The sequence below is a fragment of the Aquarana catesbeiana genome, linkage group LG01 (genome assembly GCF_042186555.1).
Source record: "Aquarana catesbeiana isolate 2022-GZ linkage group LG01, ASM4218655v1, whole genome shotgun sequence".
In the NCBI taxonomy this organism is placed as follows: Eukaryota; Metazoa; Chordata; class Amphibia; order Anura; family Ranidae; genus Aquarana; species Aquarana catesbeiana.
The window spans coordinates 543,700,629-543,721,556 of NC_133324.1; the positions used below are offsets into that span (position 1 = coordinate 543,700,629).

Sequence of the window (20,928 nt, forward strand, 5' to 3'; positions counted from 1 at the left end):
TAATGAGGAAAAAAAATTTACTTAAATGATTTTAGCAAATGGCTGCAATATAACAGAGTGAAAACTTTAAAGGGGTCTGAATACTTTGTGTGTGTGTTATATATATAAAAAAAATTAAGTTACCTGCTATCCTTTGTCAGTATGCCACTTTAAGTCACAAAAAGTGGAATGTTACAAGCTTTAAAACCTGAAATGCTCTGTTGCAATACTCACATATTGTGAAGAAACAAAAAAAAAAAAAAAAAAAATTAAGTGTCAATGTCTATCTTTTTCAGATGTAAAACTTTTGTTAGTTGAGTTTTTAAGCAAATACAAAATATACGTGAGGTCCCCACTTTCTAGGAGGTACTGACCTGGCACATTAGATATATGTTTTTTTTCCTTTCTTGGGGCCGATTGTTGGACTATACACAATGCAAAAAGCCAGGGCTAATCCAGTTATTTATCAATACAAATCATAGAACATTGTTAAAATATTTTAAATAGGTAAAATCCAGTCAGCCAAGGACATCAGCTATGTGTAAGAAAAATATTTCCGTAAATTTATAGCCCTTACATAAGCAATTTTTTTTCTGCGCGTGTTTAAAAATTAGGTAGAATTTTTATTGGTCCTTGGTTAAGGGAGGAGAACATGGAAAGGGCTTCTGCTGTCTTGTTTGTAAAGGTGCAAGTGCCAGGATTGTCCCCTTCATCCTCGCTTCACTGCTAAATAAGGCACCGATTCAAAAAAAGCATGCATACCATTAGTGCTGACTTTACTGACTGCCGCAGCGTCAACTTTCATTTCTATACTAACTGGTACTTTAGTAAAATAAAAAAAAATCCTGACTGGAATGAGCTAGAAAACCTGTTCATTAGTGAACTGAATGGCAGGAAATACTGTATTGCAAGGTATTCCGTTTTAATATAGCAGTGCATTCAGAATAATTTTTATACCATTTTCTTTACCTTAAACAGCTATTCAATAAAAATAGCAATGCTAAAGAGGCTTCAGAACAAAACAAAAAAATCTGACCTTAGAATGTTAACATTTTGAAATTAAAGAGTTGAAGTAGCAAATAGGAGTGGGGTGGTTATCAAGCCATTAAAGTATACTGCAGAGTTGTGTACCATTATAAAGAATGCATGACCAAAGTTATAACTGTGTTTATGAAACTTGCTTCAGTTTACAATCTATCTTGGGCAGCTTTCTCAAGGTAATACACATTGACTAAGTGGCGTTTCAGGTGCTTTGTATATTCCTCTGTTTTCTTGAATGTACGATCACAAAAAATGCAGACAAAACTTTCAGCAGCAAGAGTTTTAGCAACAGGAGTCAATTCACATGAAGGTTTTGGTCCTAAAGTTTCTTGAGCATATTGTAAACCATTTAAACCAGAGTCATCACTTCTTTCTGAAACATTATCACTTATATCACTACCTTCATGACTGTGGATTCCTTCATCTTCCTCAACATCCAAGGATGCACTACTAATGAGGTCACATGGATTATGCTCACTACATTCTGTACGTAGATCAGCTGATGTATTTGACAGTGACTGAGGCAATTTTAAGTCATCTGATTTGCATTGTACTGAGTGTTCCATCTGTGAATTGCTTTCTATTTCTTTTATAGGGCAACACTGAAACTCTTCAGCTACTGCTGCAGATTGATCGGCTTGGGAATCATAGTCTGAAGTTTGCACGTCTAGTAAGGATTCTGTTTCGGTGTCCTTTTTTTCGGTGTTATGGGTCACTGGCGTATTCTCTATCTGAGCAATTTCTCTTTCACTCGAACTATTGTCTCTTTCTAAGGGCAGATCACTTGAAGTCTCCATTTTTTCATCAGTTGAAGTAAGAACATTACCAAAGGAAACTGCGTCATTTACAACAGCCGCTGCGTCATTTACAACAGTCTCTGTGCCATTTACAACAAAAACAGCCTCTGCGTCATTTACAACAGCCTCCCCGCCATTTACAACAGCCTCCCCGCCATTTACAACAGCCTCCCCGCCATTTACAACAGCCTCCCCGCCATTTACAACAGCCTCCCCGCCATTTACAACAGCCTCCCCGCCATTTACAACAGCCTCCCCGCCATTTACAACAGCCTCCCCGCCATTTACAACAGCCTCCCCGCCATTTACAACAGCCTCCCCGCCATTTACAACAGCCTCCCCGCCATTTACAACAGCCTCCCCGCCATTTACAACAGCCTCTTCTTCAGTACTATTTTCTCCTTCCTGTTGACTGTTTTCTACTGGTTTTTTAGCATCGGGCTGATCAACTACAATTTCGGCAGCAGATGAAGCTCCCAATGGTAGGTCAGGTGTGCTGGCCAAGTGCTGGTTCTGCAGGATATTCGCTTCAGCATCATAATCCACAGATGTTTTCTTAGATTTGCTTTTTGCGGTATCAGTGCTTTCCAACATAGTTTTTTTTTTATTAAGAGGTTTCTGTTGGCTACTCTTATTCATAAATAGCTTCCGCTTCTGAGACTTTCCAGCTCGTTTTCCTTTTTTAAGTACTTCACGCACTGGTTGGTTATTTTGACTCAATTTACTTTTCTTCATACTGTTATTTTGTGCATCATTAGTCTTCAATGGCTTATCAATTACCGAGCTAAATTTTCTTTTTGCACGTTTGGCTTTTAAAGTATTCTTATCACCACTTGTATCCTCAGTCTTGTGTGAAGAGATCTTGCAACTACGTTTGGTAACCTGGCCAATGGAAGCAGACTTAAAGGTTTCACATTTCTCTTTATTTGGTTTTATTTTCCCATCAGTTTTCTTTTCTACTGACTCAGATCTTACTTGTGAATTTTCTTTTTCTTCTTGCTTATTTACACTAAACTCTGAAACTGGCACTTCTTTTTTTGTCCGCAGTTTCACTTTGGAAACATCCATTGTGATGTCAGTGCAACCAGAATGTCTGGACTTGATGTGATACTGCAGGTTACACTTCTTAGATGCAGCATAATCACAAACAGGACACAAGAACTGACGTGGGTTGACGTGTAACTCCACATGCTTTTTGAAATTGCTACGGTCTGCCGTCTTGTAGTTACAGTGTGGGCATGTTAAAGGTTTAGGTCCATTATGGAGCTGCCGGGCATGCCGTGTCACTTCATGTTGATTTGACGCTACATAATTACACTGCTCGCATTTGAATGGCTTTTCACCTAAACAACACAATAAAATATTAATTCAATGCAGCAGAAATTGGAAACGTAATCACCACACTACTACAAAACAGAAAAAAACATGCAGAGTTCTGTAAAAATATTAAAATTCATACCCAGCTGCTCCTGTGAAGGCATTAACAAAAAAAAAAAAAAAACACATATTGGTAAAACAAAGCGCGTTTGAGGAAAGATTAATTCACACAAAATCTTGGTAAAAAGATAAAATCTATTGTTTGTTAATATACCGGTAGTTATTTTAAAAACTGTAGTTCATACACAATACAGAAGCATATAATTTCTAAGTAGAGCTAGGAGAACCAACTCAGAGGGTATAGATCTGTCCCAGTTTGTGTACCCATATCCAGCCATTCTTTGAAGTCCCCATTTCATTTATTTTCCTCTTTGAATTGTTCTGGATTTACCAGCCAACACACAAGCATAAAACCCCCTGCTACAGGACTATACCCAGGTATGACCTTCAGATACTGGAAGGTATTTCAAAGCAGGGGAACTAAGCTGCTAGAAATCAAAATGAGATGTGCAGATGGCAGCACTTTTGAACGATCCTCCAGATTATAAATAGACCATAAAATCCAAAGTAGAGATAGAGTGTATATAGTCCATTTACAATACAGGATCGTTCAATGGTGCGGCCATCCGGACCCCTTTTGATTTCTATGCAGCATGCGAGCTGTGTGAGGACCTTGCTGGAAAGGTGCGTGTGGGGTGCTGGTAGTACGGCCCCTACCAGGAGCAACGGTTTCCTATTGTTTGTTATACCGAACTAAGCTGCTACATCCAACTCCAGGAAAAGGTTTAACCACTTCAATACCAGGCACTTTTGCCGATTCCTGCCCAGGACATTTTTCAGTGCTGTCACACTTTGAATGACAATTGTGTGGTCGTGCAACACTGTCCCATACTAAATTTTTATAATTTTCTTGCCAGAAATAGAGCTTTCTTTTGGTGGTATTTGATCACCTCTGGGGTTTTTAATTTTTTGCTAAATTAAAAAAGATCCAAACTTTTGAAAAAAAAAAAAAAGTTTTTCTTTGTTTTTGTCATAAAATTTTGTTTTCCCAATTACCGACAGGCACTGATGAGGCAGGACTGATAGGTAGAATTGATGGGCACCGATTGGTAGTCCTGAGTGGCACTGACAGGCGGCACTGATGAGGTACTGACAGGTGTTATTGCTGGGGACTGTAATGGGCACTGACTGGCACTGTGGTGGGCTCCGATTGGCAACTGAGGGGGCAGCGCAGGACCCCCCCCCCAACAGGGAGAGCCGGCGATAGTCTCTCCCTGCCAGCTCAAACCGAGGAATGCCGTTTACCGGAACTTCCTGGTTCACGCGATGATCAGCTGTGATTGGTCAAAGATGATCACGTGGTAAGAAGCCTCTGACAAAGGCTCCTTATCGCGATCGGAGATGCAAAGCGTCAGACTGACATGCCGCGATCATCTGGGGGCACATGCCGGCATGATATCCATGATATCCTGCTACCTGTCACACGAAACTCCGGTGAGGATAACAGAATCACTTCAACCTGCTATAGACTGGGCAGGAAGTGGTTAAGGACGACACAATTGTTAAAATACTAAAAAGGGTGAGAACAATTTTTATTTAACGTGGTTAAATAATCCTTGAATAGATTAATACCAGAGATTTAAATATAGAATTTAGACCTTAAATAAGAAAAAAAAAACAAAACAAAAAAAAACACAACACAAGGGCGAGAATCCGGCTGTTCTGGAATGTTTTTGGAAATAGAGCATCCAGCAAGTCTAACTTAGGTTTTCTAAAGGCGTCTTCCAGGACAGCCCATGAGATGATTAGCAGGAACTTACTAGATTAGGGAGAGTCATCAAAAGCCCAAAGACCTTAACCACCCTGTGCGTGCATACACTAGGGCTGTTGAAATTAATCGTCGAATCGATGCATCGCGATTCGACCGTCCACGATGCGGCATCGATTCTATAGCTTTAAATAATCGATTGAGGATGACGTCATCCTCGCGCCGTGCCGCCGCGCCGTGACCTGCCTCCGAGTGAAGCCGAAAGCAGCCGAAGCTTTCGCGCCGTTTTCTCCCGCTGACGTCATCCTCCTGTGTCGCGGCTTAGAAAGAGGAGACACAGACAGCGGAGCAACACGTGTCCGACCTCCTCCAGCCTCCTCCGTGTCCCGGACTACCAGTCCCCCCAGAGCTTTCCTCCCAGTGGGCTCCCGCTGTGCAGTGTGTGCACTGCAGTGAGTGAACAACACAGCAGGCTGTCACAGGGGGAGAGGGAGAAGGTCCGTCAGTGCCGTCACCGTCACCCGACTCAGGGCACGGACGGAGAGACCCAAGCTAGGCCGCACTTGGTTGTCCTCAGACTCCAGTCCTCACCAGGCTGAGTGTCCTGTCAGTGTGTCCAATGAGTGCCCTCACTCCGAGTCCACTCCGAGTCCTCACAGGCAGCAGCAGGAGAGGAGACCCGCTCCAGACCAGCAGCAGCAGTGAGTGCCAGCCAGGCCAGCCAGTCATCTTGTCAATGCCAGCCAGCCACTCTACCACTGCAGTGCTCAGCTCAGTAGTACCACTACAACCACCACCATCATCTTAATCAGGTAGGTAACTGACTGTGTGTGTGTCACATCATCATGTTAGTGTCACCATATCACACAGACACACACACACACACACACACACACAGTATGAACGAAGAATTGACACTCAGTAAACTTGTCATTCTGTCCTGTCCTCAGACTCCAATCCTCACTCACAGGCAGGCAGCAGCAGGAGAGGAGGAGAGACCTGCTCCACCAGCAGTGCCAGTGAGTGGCTGAGTGCCAGTGCCACTGCCCAGCTCAGCTGTAACACGTCACCGACTCGTCATCATCACAGGTAGGTAACTCACTGTCTGTGTCACACACAGTAGTACTAGACAAATAGTAGAGGACGGTGTTACACTTAAACTAAGATAATATATTATAAATAAAATATCATATAATCTGTATCTCTGATGCATTATGGAAGGAGTGGACTGTGTCTGTCATTGCAAAATGCAAATGCCAAATGTATTATTGTAAATAATAAATATTAATAATGATGATGGTGCTTGCCATGCCATTCTGAATTCCTATTCCTAAACATTAACCCCTTTGCGCCGAGTGGACGCATTTGCGGCCTCGGCTTAGGGGGGTTATACCAGGATGATGCCCGCAGCTGCACTGCTGCAGGCATCATCCCGCCCGGTACCGTTTTTTACAGCGGGCACCGGGGTTGTTATCCCGGAGGAGCGGACTGGACATCCCCTGCCTACCGCCGCTCTAGCCTCTCAAATTAAAGACATAAAAAAAAAAAAAAAAATTATAAAAGCGGCCCGCAGCAAAGAAAACGCATATGGAAGTTGGCTCGGCAAGTCGCACCCGGCCCACATAGTTAGTTACAGTGTTCAAATCTCATGTAAGGTATCACCGGGATCGTCAGAGCGAGAGCAATAATTATAATTCTAGCACTAGACCTCCTCTGTAACTCTAACCTGTGGTATCCGTTATTTTTTTTGTCTCCTTTGGAGATTTTTAGGTACCGTAGTTTTGTCACCATTCTACGTGTGCGCAATTGTAAAGCATGACATGTTTGGTATTTACTCGGCGTAACACATCATATTTCATATTATACCAAAAAATTTAGGCTAAATAACTTTGCTGTTTCGATTTTTTAAAATTCATGAAAGTATTTTTTTTTTCCCCAAAAAGTTGCATTTAAAAGACCGCTGCACAATAAATTAAATACAATGAGACATAAAATATTGCAACAATCGCCATTTTATTCTCTAGGTTCTCTGCTAAAAAATATATATAATGTTTGGGGGTTTTCTAAGTAATGTTCTATCAAAAAAATATGGATTTTAACTTGTAAAAAACACCAAATGTCAATAGGCTTAGTCATGAAAGGGTTAAAGTGAGTTTAAGTGACCATGCCATTGCCATTTAATTAATTACGGTTTAGGTCAATCTAACTCTATTCTCTAATCTATTGAATGTCCAATGTTTGTCTTAGTGATTGATCACAACTTCATTGATACCTTTGTATGATTTATGGTTTTGCTCATCACTGCCCCACACATGCTGCTGCGGTGAGTGCAGTGCATGTGTGGGGCAGTGATGAGCAAAACCATAATAATATCATACACAAACAAGATAACTATGAAGTTGTGATGTGAATCAATCACTAAGACATTGACAATGACTACATAAAACTATAAACTATTTGTTTAACATATCATGACATACATACAATCATACTACACTTACACTAGTAGAGGAAACTTGTTACTTTTGTTTTCTGGTGATCTCGTGGCAGGCTTTAGGTTTAAACACTTAATTTTTTTTTTTCTTTTTTTTTTTTTTTTTAATACTGACAGAGTTTGTAGACGACAACATTGTCATCATCACCCCTGTCACAATTACATGGCATGCTACACTAATAAAAATGGCAGAAGGAGACCAAAAAGAACGAGAGATAAAAAATGCACCTAGCTTTTTAAAAGCAAACATCTGGGCACATTTTGGCTTTTATGAACATGAACAAAGTGGGAAGCATGAATTGGACAAGTCATACGCTGTGTGTAAAGCCTGTCACACAAAAATTAAATATCTAGGGAATACTACTAATATGAGAAACCACGCTAGCCGTTTTCACTCAGAGATGCTAACACCTGCCACCACCACCACCAGTGCCGCCAAGTCAATAGACCCAGCTCAGCCAAAAATTGATGCAATACTCTCAACTTTGCCGCCCAACTCTGAAAAGGGGAAGAGAATAACAAAAGCTGTGGCAGCTTTCATAGCTAAGGACCTGCGCCCTTACTCTGTTGTGGAGAACACTGGGTTTCGCTACCTGTTGAAGACGATAGAGCCGCGTTACCAGATCCCATCACAAAGTCACTTTACAGAAAACGTTATACCTGCACTCTACCACGAAACCAAAGCTCAGATAATTGCGTCAATGAGCCAAGCAAGTCGAGTCGTTATAACGTGTGATTCATGGACTTCAGTCACGACGGAGTCTTATGTTACAATAACAGCACATTACGTTAGTAAGGAGTGGCAGATCTTGTCGCATGTGCTGCAAACGAGAGCCATTTATGAGTCTCACACAGGTGCTCATCTGGCAGAGCTACTGTCTCATGTTGTGGAAGAATGGCAACTGTCCGATAAATCTGTAGTGCTTGTGACCGACAACGCATCAAACATGATAGTTGCAGCTCAAGTTGGGAAATTCCCCCATGTGAAATGCTTCGCCCATACACTGAACCTTGCATCCCAGCGAGCGCTGAAAGTGGCCACACTCTCCGGGCTTCTTGGCAGAGTGCGACAGATATCCACATGTCATGCTCTGGAGGAGTTGCGCATTTAGAGGGGCAATGAGAGAAACTGTTGGATTACGCTCTTCTGACATCAGCATGGTTGCATCCTTCATTGGCTTTAATGCACTCACAGCATCCTCTGCATTTTACACATCTGTTTCGTTGAGAGTGCAGAGAGACCGATCTCTGCACTCTCAACGAAACAGATGTGTCAAATGCAGAGGATGCTGTGAGTGCATTAAAGCCAATGAAGGATGCAACCATGCTGATGTCAGAAGAGCGTAATCCAACAGTTTCTCTCATTGCCCCTCTAAATGCACAACTCCTCCAGAGCATGACAGACACCATGGGAGACACACCCATGATCCATGAGATCAAGAACGCCATCAGAACAGATACAGCAGCGAGGCAGAGAAGAAGATCCTTCATACAGCCTCTGCACTGGATCCTCGCTTTAAGGGACTGCCTTTTATCCTCACAGAGGAGGAGAGATTGGAGATATACAATGGAGTGACTGAGGAGGCTGCATCCTTGGAGGTAATTCAACTAATTTGAATTTCATCATGTTTCTTGAAATGAACTGTAACTAGTAGCTAGCTACAGCTTGCTACATAGTGTAAGCCACGCTTCTGAATCTGATGAGGTGCAGGAACTGCACCATCCGTTTCCTGTGCTTTTTCATCACCCCATCGGAATCATAGGCAATTGACAATGTGTTTTATTTATTTTTTTCTATTCTTTTTCGTTCAAACACAGATTACATCTAAGAGGACACATGAGGAGGATCAAGTGCCTAGAAGAAAAGAAACTCTGGAAGAAGAAGAAAGTTCACCCCTCGAGGATAACCATTCTCCATCTCCTCCCAAAAGAAAGGCCAGATCGCTGCTCATGAGTTTGCTGGGACAGTCTTTCACCGACACTGAAGGTACAATAGAACCCAAGACCCCCTATGCCAAGGCTGAAGAGGAAATGGAAAAATATTGTAAAGCCCCACCTCTGCCTCTCTGTGAGGACCCTTTGAACTGGTGGTGTGAGCATGAGGTCATATTTCCCCTCCTTTCTCAGCTGTCAAAGCAATACTTGTGTATCCCAGGCACAAGCGTGTCTGCAGAGCGTGTTTTCTCCACTGCAGGAGATGTGGTAACTGCAAAAAGAAGCGCACTCAAACCAGAGCATGTGGATCAACTAGTGTTCTTACAGAAAAATCTACACATTCCCAAATCTTGAGCAGCATTGCTTGCGCCTTGCAGTGACCCATTTTTTTTATCCAGGAAGTGCTGATGTAGTGTTGTCGTGTCTGCCAGTACCACTGCCCCTGCCAAGTTGCCCAGCCCGCTGTTAGTCTGCCACACGACTGACCACACCAGTGTTGTTAATTTTATATATCTTGTTTATAGCACAGCACTGTCAGTGTCTGCCACTGAGATTTTGATTTTTGAAGATTGGCAAAAAAAAGATTTAAAAAAAAGTAGGGGTTACTTTAACCTTCAGCCAAATACTAAAAGTTCCAAACAACTGATGCCAATTGCCAACCAAGCCTCATCCCCTCTCCCCCCTCAGCCCAGTCTCTGTCTCCCCTTCCGTCTCCCCCTACCCTTCCCCTTAAGGCCCTCTTTCCTTCCTCCTTTTCTCTCCCTCCCCCCCTCTCCCTCTTTCCTTCCTTCTTTTCTCTCCCTCCCCCCCCCCCCCCTCTCCCTCTTTCCTTCCTTCTTTTCTCTCCCTCCCCCCCCTCTCCTTCTTTCCTTCCTTCTTTTCTCTCCCCCCCCCCCCTCCCTCTTTCCTTCCTTCTTTTCTCTCCCTCCCCCCCCCCCTCTCCCTCTTTGCTTCCTTCTTTTCTCTCCCTCCCCCCCCCTCTCTCCTTCCTTCTTTTCTCTCCCTCCCCCTCTCCCTCTTTCCTTCCTTCTTTTCTCTCCCTCCCCCTCCCTCCCCCCTCCCTCTTTCCTTCCTTCTTTTCTCTCCCTCCCCCTCTTTCCTTCCTTCTTTTCTCTCCCTCCCCCTCTCTCCCTCCCCCGCTTTCCTTCCTTCTTTTCTCCCCATCCCCTTTCCCTCCCCTACCAAATACCAATGCCATACCCCTCTCTTCCCCCACCCACCCCCCTTCTACAACCATCCCCATCCCCAGTCCCCACCATTCCCCTTCATCTCTACATCCCACTTTCTTTTTTTTCCCTCCCGAGTCCCTCCTATCTATTGTCTATGTCATTGTCAACAAGACCTTATAACGCCAGTTATGCCACTCTAGTCTAGCGTCAACTCAACGCAGTCACAATGTTTTTGACTGACTGATGGCAGCAGGCCTGCAGGTGGCCGTGGCACTGGCAATTGCAAACAATCAATGATCATCACAGTGAATTGAACCTGGAGTATATGTATGTCATATAAATATTATATTTGTTATAACTTTTCTAGCACTGAGGAGATGGAGAATGGTTTTCTATTGTTGTGTTCAACTGTCCATTTAGAATTTTTATACTAGTGTCGTCATGTGACTGTGGCGTGTTCAATGTCACAGTGTGTCTGTCATGCTCTGTGACTGCCTGTCTGTTTCTAGGGGTTTAACCTTCAACAAAATCAATTCTGTATTTAATTCCAGACAACTGACGCCCGTCAAGCCACCAGAGGAAGGCAAATCCTTGAAAGAATAAATTGAATCTTAAAACTTGGAGTAAATCTTTATTGGATCACACAAATATACACACACAAAAGAAAAATCACACACCGACCGGCGACCTGATGAGTGGCTGACTGTGCCACTTGCCTGCGTTGTTCACACAGTGGTCTGCCCTTTCTCATGATTCACAACTGACGTGACGTAACGTGTGTGTTTTTTGTTGGTATTGTGTGTGTATATTTCTGATCCCATAACGGTTTAACTCAAGGTTTTAAGCTTCAATTGATAATTTATTCTGTCAAGGATTTTTGGGCTTCCTCTAATGGTGACTTGGCTTGGCTTCAGTTACAGGTGTATCGTGGTAGAGTGCAGGTAACGTTTTCTGTAAAGTGACTGAGTGACGACTTGAGTGACAACAAGCTTTGCTAGCACTGGGGGGAGATGGAGAATGGTTTATTTTTGAAGATTGTGTCGGACACAATCTTCAAAAATGTGTCCATTGAATTTTCACACTTGATGTTATATTGTCAAATGTCATGTTTGGGGGGGGTCAACTTAACCCTCAGCCAAATAAAATTCTAAAATTGTATTTAATTCCAGACAACTGACGCCCGCCAAGCCACCAGAGGAAGGCAAATCTTTGAAAGAATAAATTAAATCCTAAAAACTTGAAGTAAATCTTTATTGGATCACACAAATACACACACACACACACAAACAAAAATACACACGTCACCGACCTGACCTCATGTCTGACTGTGACTGTGCCTGTGTGCCATTGCCCGGCGCCTGACCTATGGCCTGCCCTTTACCATTATGATTCAGTGATGTGTGTGTGTGTGTTTTTGGTATTGTGGTGTGTAACTGTATATTTGTGAACCCATAAAGATTTGTCCAAGGTTTTTAGATTTAGTTGACAATTTATTCTGTCAAGGATTTTCAGACTTCCTCTAATGGTGGCTTGGCTTGGCTTCAGTTACAGGTGTATTGTGGTAGAGTGCAGGTAACGTTTTCTGTAAAGTGACTGGGTGACACAACTCCGAGAGCTTATAACGCCGATCTAGCCATCCATCTGTGTTGACGGGGTGGTGGTGGTATTGGCAAACAATCATCACTGTGAACCAGGAAGTTCTGCAACACACTGTGATGTTTGCCAGTCAATAACTGTAAGTGCTCTGTTATAGATGTAGGTGTTACTGGTGTTTACAAGTTATAGTTTACTTTTTAATAAAAGAAAACATTAAAATGTAAACTTCTGCACCAGGCCAGCACTGTATGTATGTATTATACACAACAGTTTGATGTCACAGTACTCTTTTAAATAAATACTGTTGCAGGGAACTTGGTGTAATTTGTTTAAATAGCAGATACAAATAAATATTTAATATTTCTTCAATTTCTGACTGCTTGAATTAATTTTTTGAGGAAAAAAGTTGAAAACCATGGGTACTTAGCTATTAATCGTGATGCATCGCGGAATCGAATCGAATCGTGGATGGGATAATCGTAATCGAATCGAATCGTGAGGCGAGTGAAGATGCGCAGCCCTAGCATACACACACACACACACACACACACACACACACACACACCTTAACCACCCTCATATCATAGATATGGTGAACCCAGTCATCTTCTCAATAGAGAGAAAAACCAAGGTAGGGGACTTAGCTGCAGGGAAAATGCTAAGCCATATCAGGAAACAAGAGCTAAAGTTACACACAGGACAGTCTTAAAAAAAATAAATATCCGTAATAGAAGAACCAGCCCTAGTGAGGCCCTGGTAAACAAAGGACAGATGAATGTCCCTTAAAACCTGCGTTGCCAAAGAGACATGTCAATTGAAGAAAACTGTAGGCGAGGACTTGACAGCAAAGTGGAAAAAGCCCCAACAGACCCTACATGGAATGACTAGGTCTAAACTTTAAACTTGTGCCTTGAAACATACAGGATCATCCAGGGACCAATATTAAAATTCCACCAACTAGGAATAACCTACTATAAAAAAAAAAAAAAACAAGTTAGTTACCAGTAACTTGTTTTCCAGAAGTCTTTCAGGACAGCACCTGACACATAGTCACTCCTCCCACCGGACCATAGGAAACACCTTCTTCCTCCAGAACTTTAAAGGGAGGCACCTCCCTACTATACCTCAGTTGTAGAAGAGAACCTCCGATCTCGGCTGGAACACAAACACATATGTTAGTCATAGTATAGTATATCAAAACACAATAGGGCGGGATGTTGCTGTCCTGAAAGACTTCTGGAAAACAAGTTACCGGTAAGTCTAACTTGTTTTTTTCCAAGGCGTCTTTCAGGACAGCACTTGAGAGGATAACAGAGACTTACCCCCTTAGGGCGGGACAACAGCTTGCAGGACCTTTCTGCCAATTGCCTGAACGCTGGCAGATGTAAGGTCCAGCCTGTAATGTTTTACGAATGTGTGAAAACTTGACCATGTTGCCGCCTTGCAAATCTGTTCAGGGGTGGCACCAGCTCTCTCTGCCCAAGTGGCCGCCAGTGCTCTGGCTGAGTGTGCACAAACTCCTGCTGGTGGAGACACACCTGCATGCAAATAAGCTTCTGAAATTGATCATTTCAGCCACCTCGCTAAAGAAAGTTTAGAAGCCTGGCATCCTTTCTTGTTGCCCGAAAAAAGTACAAATAGTGAATCTGAATGTCTAAAGAGCATTGTCCTTTCCAAGTAACACAACAAAGTCCTCCTGGCATCCAACATGTGGAAAAAAAATCTCCTTCTCCGCTGCTGGGTTAGCACACAAGGTTGGAAGTACAATGTCTTGTGCCGATTCTGTTCTGAACCTACCTTTATTAAGAATTTTGGGTCTGTCCTTAGAATAACTATCTGGAAAAATAGACAAATAAGGTTCCATAATTGAAAAAGCGTTTAGTTTACTGATCTTACGCGCAGAGACAATGGCAATCAGAAACAGTCTTAAAAGTGAGATATCTGAGAGACGCTTCTTCCAAAAGGTTCAAATGGAATCTGTTAGAGACTGCAGGACTATCGACAGATCCCACTTAGTGGAAGCCCAAAGTGGCACTGGTCTAAATCTGGTAAGAGCTTTAAAGAATCTGATTACCAGTGGATCCAAGGCCACAGATCTTTCTAAGAATACTGCTAGCGCAGCAACCTGCACTTTCAGGGTACTAACCGCTAGCCCCTTGTCTGCTCAGCTTTGTAAAAATTCCATAACAGAGACAAGGTTCCCTGGGTCCTGGACAGAAGAACTACACCACGTATTATAAACCTTCCAGACCTTAGAATAAATGTCCCTTGTCACTTTTTTCCTATTTGACATTAGAGTTGCAATCAACCGGTTGGAAAAGCCCTTGCTTTAGGAGCTGCTCCTCAGATACCAGGCTGTGAGGGCCAGACTGGCCACCTCTGGATGATTTACCGGGCCTTGTACCAGTAGATCGTGCCTGAGGGGCAGATGCAAACAAGGTTTTAATCGCCATTCTCAGAACGGTTGAAAACCAGGCCCTTTTTGGCCAAAAGGGCGCGATTAGGATGATCAGTACCATTGACTTCTGAATTTTCCTTAATATGAAGGGAATTAACTGGAATCGGGGGAAGGCGTAGCAAAGATGGAATTTCAATGGATACGCCAAAGCATCTGTCCTTAGTGAGCCATCGCGATTGCTCAGAGAAAATAATTGAGGAACCAGAGCATTCTCTTTTGAGGCGAACAGGTCCACCTCTGGTTGCCCCCATTTTTCAGCAATCAGTGAAAACCTCTGGGTTCAGTGACCATTCTGCTTCTTGAATGGGGTTCCTGCTCAGGAAATCCACCACCCTGTTCAGGGTCCCTTTTAGGTGGACTTCCGATAGAGACAGCAAGTGTCCTTCTGCCCACTGAAGAATTTCCATGGCTAGTACCTGGAGTAATTTGCTCCTTGTATCCCCCTGCCTGTTTATATAAGCCACTGCCGTGGCATTGACTGTTAGTTTCTGAACATGCCGAGAGTGAAGATCCTGAGCAAATGCCTTTAGAGATAAGGCAATCGCCTTGAAGCTCTTCAGTTTGAAGACCTTGTTGCCTCTTTCTTGGTCCAGCTCCCTTGAGTGAAACTTCTTCCTAGATGGGCCCCCCAACCCTAGACTAAACCCTTCGATAGGGTATCCAGCCTCTTCCACCACCACAGTGACCTTTTCACCTGAGATGGACTTTTGACCTCTGTTTCTAAGGATCCCAATTTGTGATCCCATGATCTCAGAAGAAAGGCCTGTAGGCACCTGAAATGTAGCCTTGCCCACTGAACGGCCGACATTGATGAAGTCAGAACACCCAAAGCTGACATGACCTGTCTTACCGTCAGTTGCTGGTTGGCCTGCAGTACCGACACCGTATCGTGAATCCTGTCCTCCTTCTCCAAGGCAAGATCTTGATTCACAGAATTGATTAGAAATCCTAGAAACCAACCATTGCGGCTTAGACTGGGGCGAGACGTGACCGGAGACGAGTTGACAAACAGCGGATAAGTAACAGACGGCGAAGACCAGAGAGCGGGGTGAAGCAAAGACGCTGAAGCAGTGAGCAGCCCGAGAGGGATTAACCAGCCTCCCTGGACAACTGTTGGTCTCCCTAGGTCCTAACTCTCCCCCTCGTTTCTTACCCAGGACCAGGATCTTGGATTAACTCTGATGCAGCGTTACAGCTGAGAGACAGTACCAGAAGAGAAGGAGGGAGCGAGTAATACGCCGAGGTAGCGGGACTAACTCCTTAAAAGCTGGCCTCCTGTGGAAGTATGAGAGGGCGGTCTCAAAAAACAACAGAACCTAAAAATCCAAGAGAGAGCCTTAATACTAGTTCTATACAAAAATATCTCACAGAGCCAAACCTAAAGAGTCCAGGACAGGATATGAAACAGCCAGGAACAAAAGAGAAGAAAAAAGAACAGCAGAAACAGAAGGGGGGACAGGGGGATAGGCATAAGGAGGATCTAAGTCTGGAGGGAGTAGTGATGAATGACACCCCGGAAGAACAAAGAAACATGGATCGCGGCTTAAACAGAATAGAAATGCTGGAAATGTTTGCTAAACTTGAAGGAGTGATAAAATCGGAAATCATGAATGTCCGTTCAGACATGGGCCAATTACTGCATAGGGTGGAAGAGGTAGAAAAGGTATCAGCGAAGCAAGCAAAAATGATTTCTGACCTCCAAGAGCAAATTGGCAAGATGCAGAGTGAAAAATCGCATGTTATCATACAAAATGGAAGAGCAGGAAAACCAGAGTAGGCGACAAAATCTGCGTATCACATCCATCCCGGAACAACTGAATGAAGATCTTGGGGATAAACTGAGGAAAATATTCAACCCCATCCTGGGTAGAAGAGAGGAGGAGGTACTTAGGATCGACCGGGCCCATAGGGTGAGGAAACCCCCTAATCTCAATCAAGATATCCCTAGGGATGTCATTGTGAAGTTCCACTCGTACGAGGACAAAGAAAAAATATGGAGGAATCTTAGGGGTGCACCCCCAATTTGCTTTGAAAATAAAAATCTACAGATCTTCGCGGACATCTCGGCTGGGACTTTAGCACGGAGAAGGCAGATGAGACCCTTGCTAGATCAACTTCGAAGGGCCAACTTGAAGTACAGCTGGGGGTTTCCAACATCCTTGATAGTCGTTAAAGAAGGGAGAACACACAGGATGAGATTCCCAGAAGAGACACAGGATTTTTGCGCAAGAGTGGGGATCACGATGCCGGATGAACTGAGATAAGAGTTTCAATGAACTCTATTCCAAGCTGTTATTGAGTGTGGGATCAACTTTGTTTTTTTTTTTTGTTTTTTGTAACAAAGACGATGTGATTTTGGTCTCTGGTCACTTAAAAATGTAAATGAAGTGGTGGCTGTGTGGGGGGCGGGGGAGGGGGGGTATTGGAAGGGGCGCAGGCCTTATGTCCTCTTAGTTCCCCTCTGCGCTGGGGGGGGGGGGGGGAATTCTTTCTTCTCTCTCTCTCTGCTCTGCTCTTTTGCCTCCTTCCCCTTGTATGGCGGAGGGGAGGCATTGGGTGCCGGCATTCGTGCACCACCCCTTGAAGCGGTGCGCGCTGTATGGGATCGAGAACATCCTCTACAAGCGGGCTTAGGGCTGGGATGCAGCCGGGTGGCGGGGGGAGGGGTTGGGGGATTCTGGGGGAGGGGGGGGTGGGGAAGTACGTTCCTGCGAGGGGGATCTTAGGAGTGCAGAGAGAAGGGGTCAGGGCCCAGAACCTAAGAAATGCCTGACCTCAAGTTTCTGTCTTACAATGTAAAAGGTCTTAACTCTCCTGCAAAAAGACATAAAATCCTGAAGGAATTACAACACTATAGTGCGGACATAGTCTTTCTCCAGGAGACTCACCTGGTGCTGGAATCTAGGATCAGGCTTTTCTCTCCGGGTCTGCCGCAATGGTATTATAGCGATTCCCCCATTAGGAGAGCAAAGGGTGTGGCAATTGGTCTATCAAAGTCATCAAATTTCTCACTGTTAGACAGACTGTCTGACCCGGATGGCCGTTACATCTTTCTGAAGGGTAGCATTGGAAATAAAATATTTACCCTGGCAAACGTATATTGCCCAAATAAGAAACCAATTGCATTTTTTGGGCAGGTGTTGACAAAGTTGATGAGATTCAGAGAGGGAGAGGTGGTGCTGGCGGGGGATCTGAACCTCTGCTTGGACCAGAGTCTCGATAGTACGTCCCGGGCACAGGGGACAAGTAAGGCCTCCACCGGCGCAATCGGGCGGAGGCTTTTCAACTGCCGCCTGGTAGACGCATGGCGGCTGCAACACGCCAAGGATAGAGATTATACCTTCTTCTCCCCTGTGCACGGGACGTATTCGAGACTAGACCATATCTTTGTGGACCACAGTCTCTTGGATCAAGTGGAGGAAACTAAAATAGAGATTATTTCACTTTCAGACCACGCGCCGGTCACTTTGAGGATGAGGCTCCCTGATAGGGCCGAAAGGACTTATGCGTGGAAACTGAATGAATCCCTGCTTAAAGACCCAAGAGTATTGGAGAGGATACAGGAAGAGGCTGACTTTTACTTTAAAGTAAATGACACTGGAGAGGTCTCCTATTCCACTTTATGGGAAGCGCACAAGGCATACATTAGGGGGGTTCTTATCTCCATGGGAGCGGGAATCAAAAAAAAGAGAAGGGAAGAAAGGGAGAGGCTGATCTCTGAAATCTTAATTTTGGAGCAGAAACACAAGGAGAGGAGGGGACTGTGTCAGGAAATTTTTCACCAACTCGTTGGTAAAAGGGAGGAGTTGAAGGACGCTATGGAACAGGAAACCAAGAGAACTCTTAATAGGTTAACAAAAGAAAATTATCTGTGGGCAAATAAGTCAAGTAAACACCTGGCCAGAATGATAAGAAAGAAAAAAGATAGGAATTTTATAGGAAAAATACAGAATAAAAAAGGTGAACTAATCGGTTCCAGTAAAGGTATTGCAGAGGAGTTTAAAAAGTTCTATGAGGCGCTTTACTCCATAGGCCAAAATAGAATGGGCAATTTATCTTATCGGGAGAGGGCCGAGGAATTCCTGAGGGGGGCAGGAGTGGCGGAGCTCACAGAGGAAGAGAGATCGGTTCTAGATAGACCGATCGGAGAGGAAGAGATTTTGGCAGCCCTGAAATCCTCCCCGAAGGGCAAGAGCCCAGGCCCTGACGGCTTCACCACACTATATCTGGACAAGTTGAAGCATATTTTAGTGCCTAGACTGAGCCAATTTTGGAACGATCTGGGTACTAATTGTGAAATGGGGAGAGAGGCGTTGTTAGCCTCAACCACTTTAATATTAAAAGAGGGAAAAAATGATAAGCTATGCTCCAGTTATAGGCCCATCTCACTGTTGAACGCAGATGTGAAGCTTTATGCAAAGGTTCTGGCAAGTAGATTGAAGGAGAAAATGGCATCCCTAGTACATGCCGATCAGGCAGGTTTTATACCCGGGAGACAGTGCAGAGATAATGGCGTTCGAGCAGCACTTCTCCTGGAATTAGGGAAACGTAAGGGACCCCCAGTTCTATTCCTGTCAGTAGACGCGGAAAAAGCGTTTGACAGGGTAGACTGGGGGTTCATGATGATAACGTTGGAAGTCATGGGGGTGGGGCCGAGGTATATTTCTTGGGTTAAGTCCCTCTACAGCCACCCTACGGCTACAGTCAGGGTCAATGGGGCTCTTTCAGAACCTTTTGTAATGAAAAATGGGACTAGGCAGGGGTGCCCTCTGTCCCCTCTTTTGTTTGTTTTGTCCCTGGAGCCTCTCCTAGCTACCATCCGCAACAGCCCAGATTGTAACGGGATAGGAGCGGGAGGGGAGGAGCACAAACTCGCGGCCTTCGCCGACGATATATTGTTTTTTATTACCAATCCTAGAATCACCCTCCCGAACCTGCTCCGAATAATCAGAGATTATGGGGAACTATCAAATTTTAAAGTCAACTTGAAGAAGTCGGAGATCCTGAATATTAGTGTGGGCAAAGAAGAGGCAGACCACCTTTCTCAGGTATTCCCATTCCCTTGGAGAGAGGAAATCAAATACCTAGGTGTAAAACTTTCCAATTCTATTAATGAAATGTATCTTAAAAATTATATACCGTTGCTGGACGAGATTAGGCAGGAAACTAGAAGGTTGGCGTCGAGACCGCTTTCGTGGCTTGGGCGCGTGAATGCGGTTAAGATGATACTGACCTCAAAAATACTGTTTAAATTTCAAATGCTGCCTATTCCACTCCCTCTGTATTATTTTGGTGCCTTAAGGAGATTGGTGGCAAGATTTGTCTGGGGTGGGAAAAAAACACGCATTTCTTACGTGGTTTTGAGCAGGGGAAAAAAAAAGGGGGGGTTTGGCCCTACCGGATTTTTATAACTATTATTTAGCAATCACATTATCACGGGTTATTGAATGGTCAAAAAAGGATACCGAAAAGAGGTGGGTTAGTCTAGAACACTATATGAGTAACACTGATCTAGGTAGGAATATATGGAATCCACCAAAATACAGAGCTCTGGGCACTAACACAGCAGTTTTGACACAAAACACTTTGAAATGTTGGGATTTGGTACACTCTCAGAACAAGTGGACATATAACTCACCTTTAATTTATATGAAAGACAATTTTTTTTTTGAGCCAGGGAGGAGGGAGGTGGGAGGGAATTGGTTAAAAGATGAGGGAATTAAACTTAAAAATTTCCTAAATAATGGGAGATTACGCACATTTTCCGAGTTGGGGGCGGATCCGGGGGTTGGGACTTTGGACGCGTGGAGGTACCTTCAGCTCTCGCACTTCATTGAAAAATTACCGAAGCCACTAAGAGGTGAAGAGGATTATAGACCATTCGAGCAGCTCTGTGTGAGGGAGCAGCCGACTGGGACTATTTCACAAATTTATAGGATTCTAGGTAGGAGGTCGGAGCTGGAGGTGCCCCCGTATGTCAAAAAGTGGGAACGGGAATTAGGATCACAATGTAGTGATGTCACTTTGGAGAAGATCTTGAAACTGGTACATTTGGCAGCATTGGATGCCAGGAGAATGGAAAGTCACTACAAATGCTTGGCAAGATGGTATGTCACCCCAGACAGATTAGCCAAAATAGACAACACTAAATCCAATCTATGCTGGAGGGGATGTATTTCTGTGGGTACTATGGCCCACATGTGGTGGGAGTGTCCCGGTATAAAAATTTTCTGGGGAAAAATCATAAGTTTGATCAAGGATATAACAGGAGAGGCTATCCCGGCAGACCCATGGGTGTGTTTATTTCACGGCAC

General features: G+C 44.0%; 1 protein-coding gene across 4 annotated transcripts in view; it reads right to left on the reverse strand.

Annotated features, from left to right (window-relative positions):
• Positions 1 to 221: 221 nt before the first annotated feature.
• The window catches only part of REST (RE1 silencing transcription factor), a 76,807-nt gene continuing 56,100 nt past the window's right edge, over positions 222 to 20,928 (reverse strand). For all 4 annotated transcript variants that reach the window (XM_073595170.1, XM_073595151.1, XM_073595155.1 and 1 more), the window contains exon 4: positions 222 to 3,160. In XM_073595170.1, coding sequence (XP_073451271.1) covers positions 1,167 to 3,160 — 1,994 coding nt within the window. In that variant the 3' untranslated portion in view covers positions 222 to 1,166. The remainder of the gene's footprint in view (positions 3,161 to 20,928) is intronic.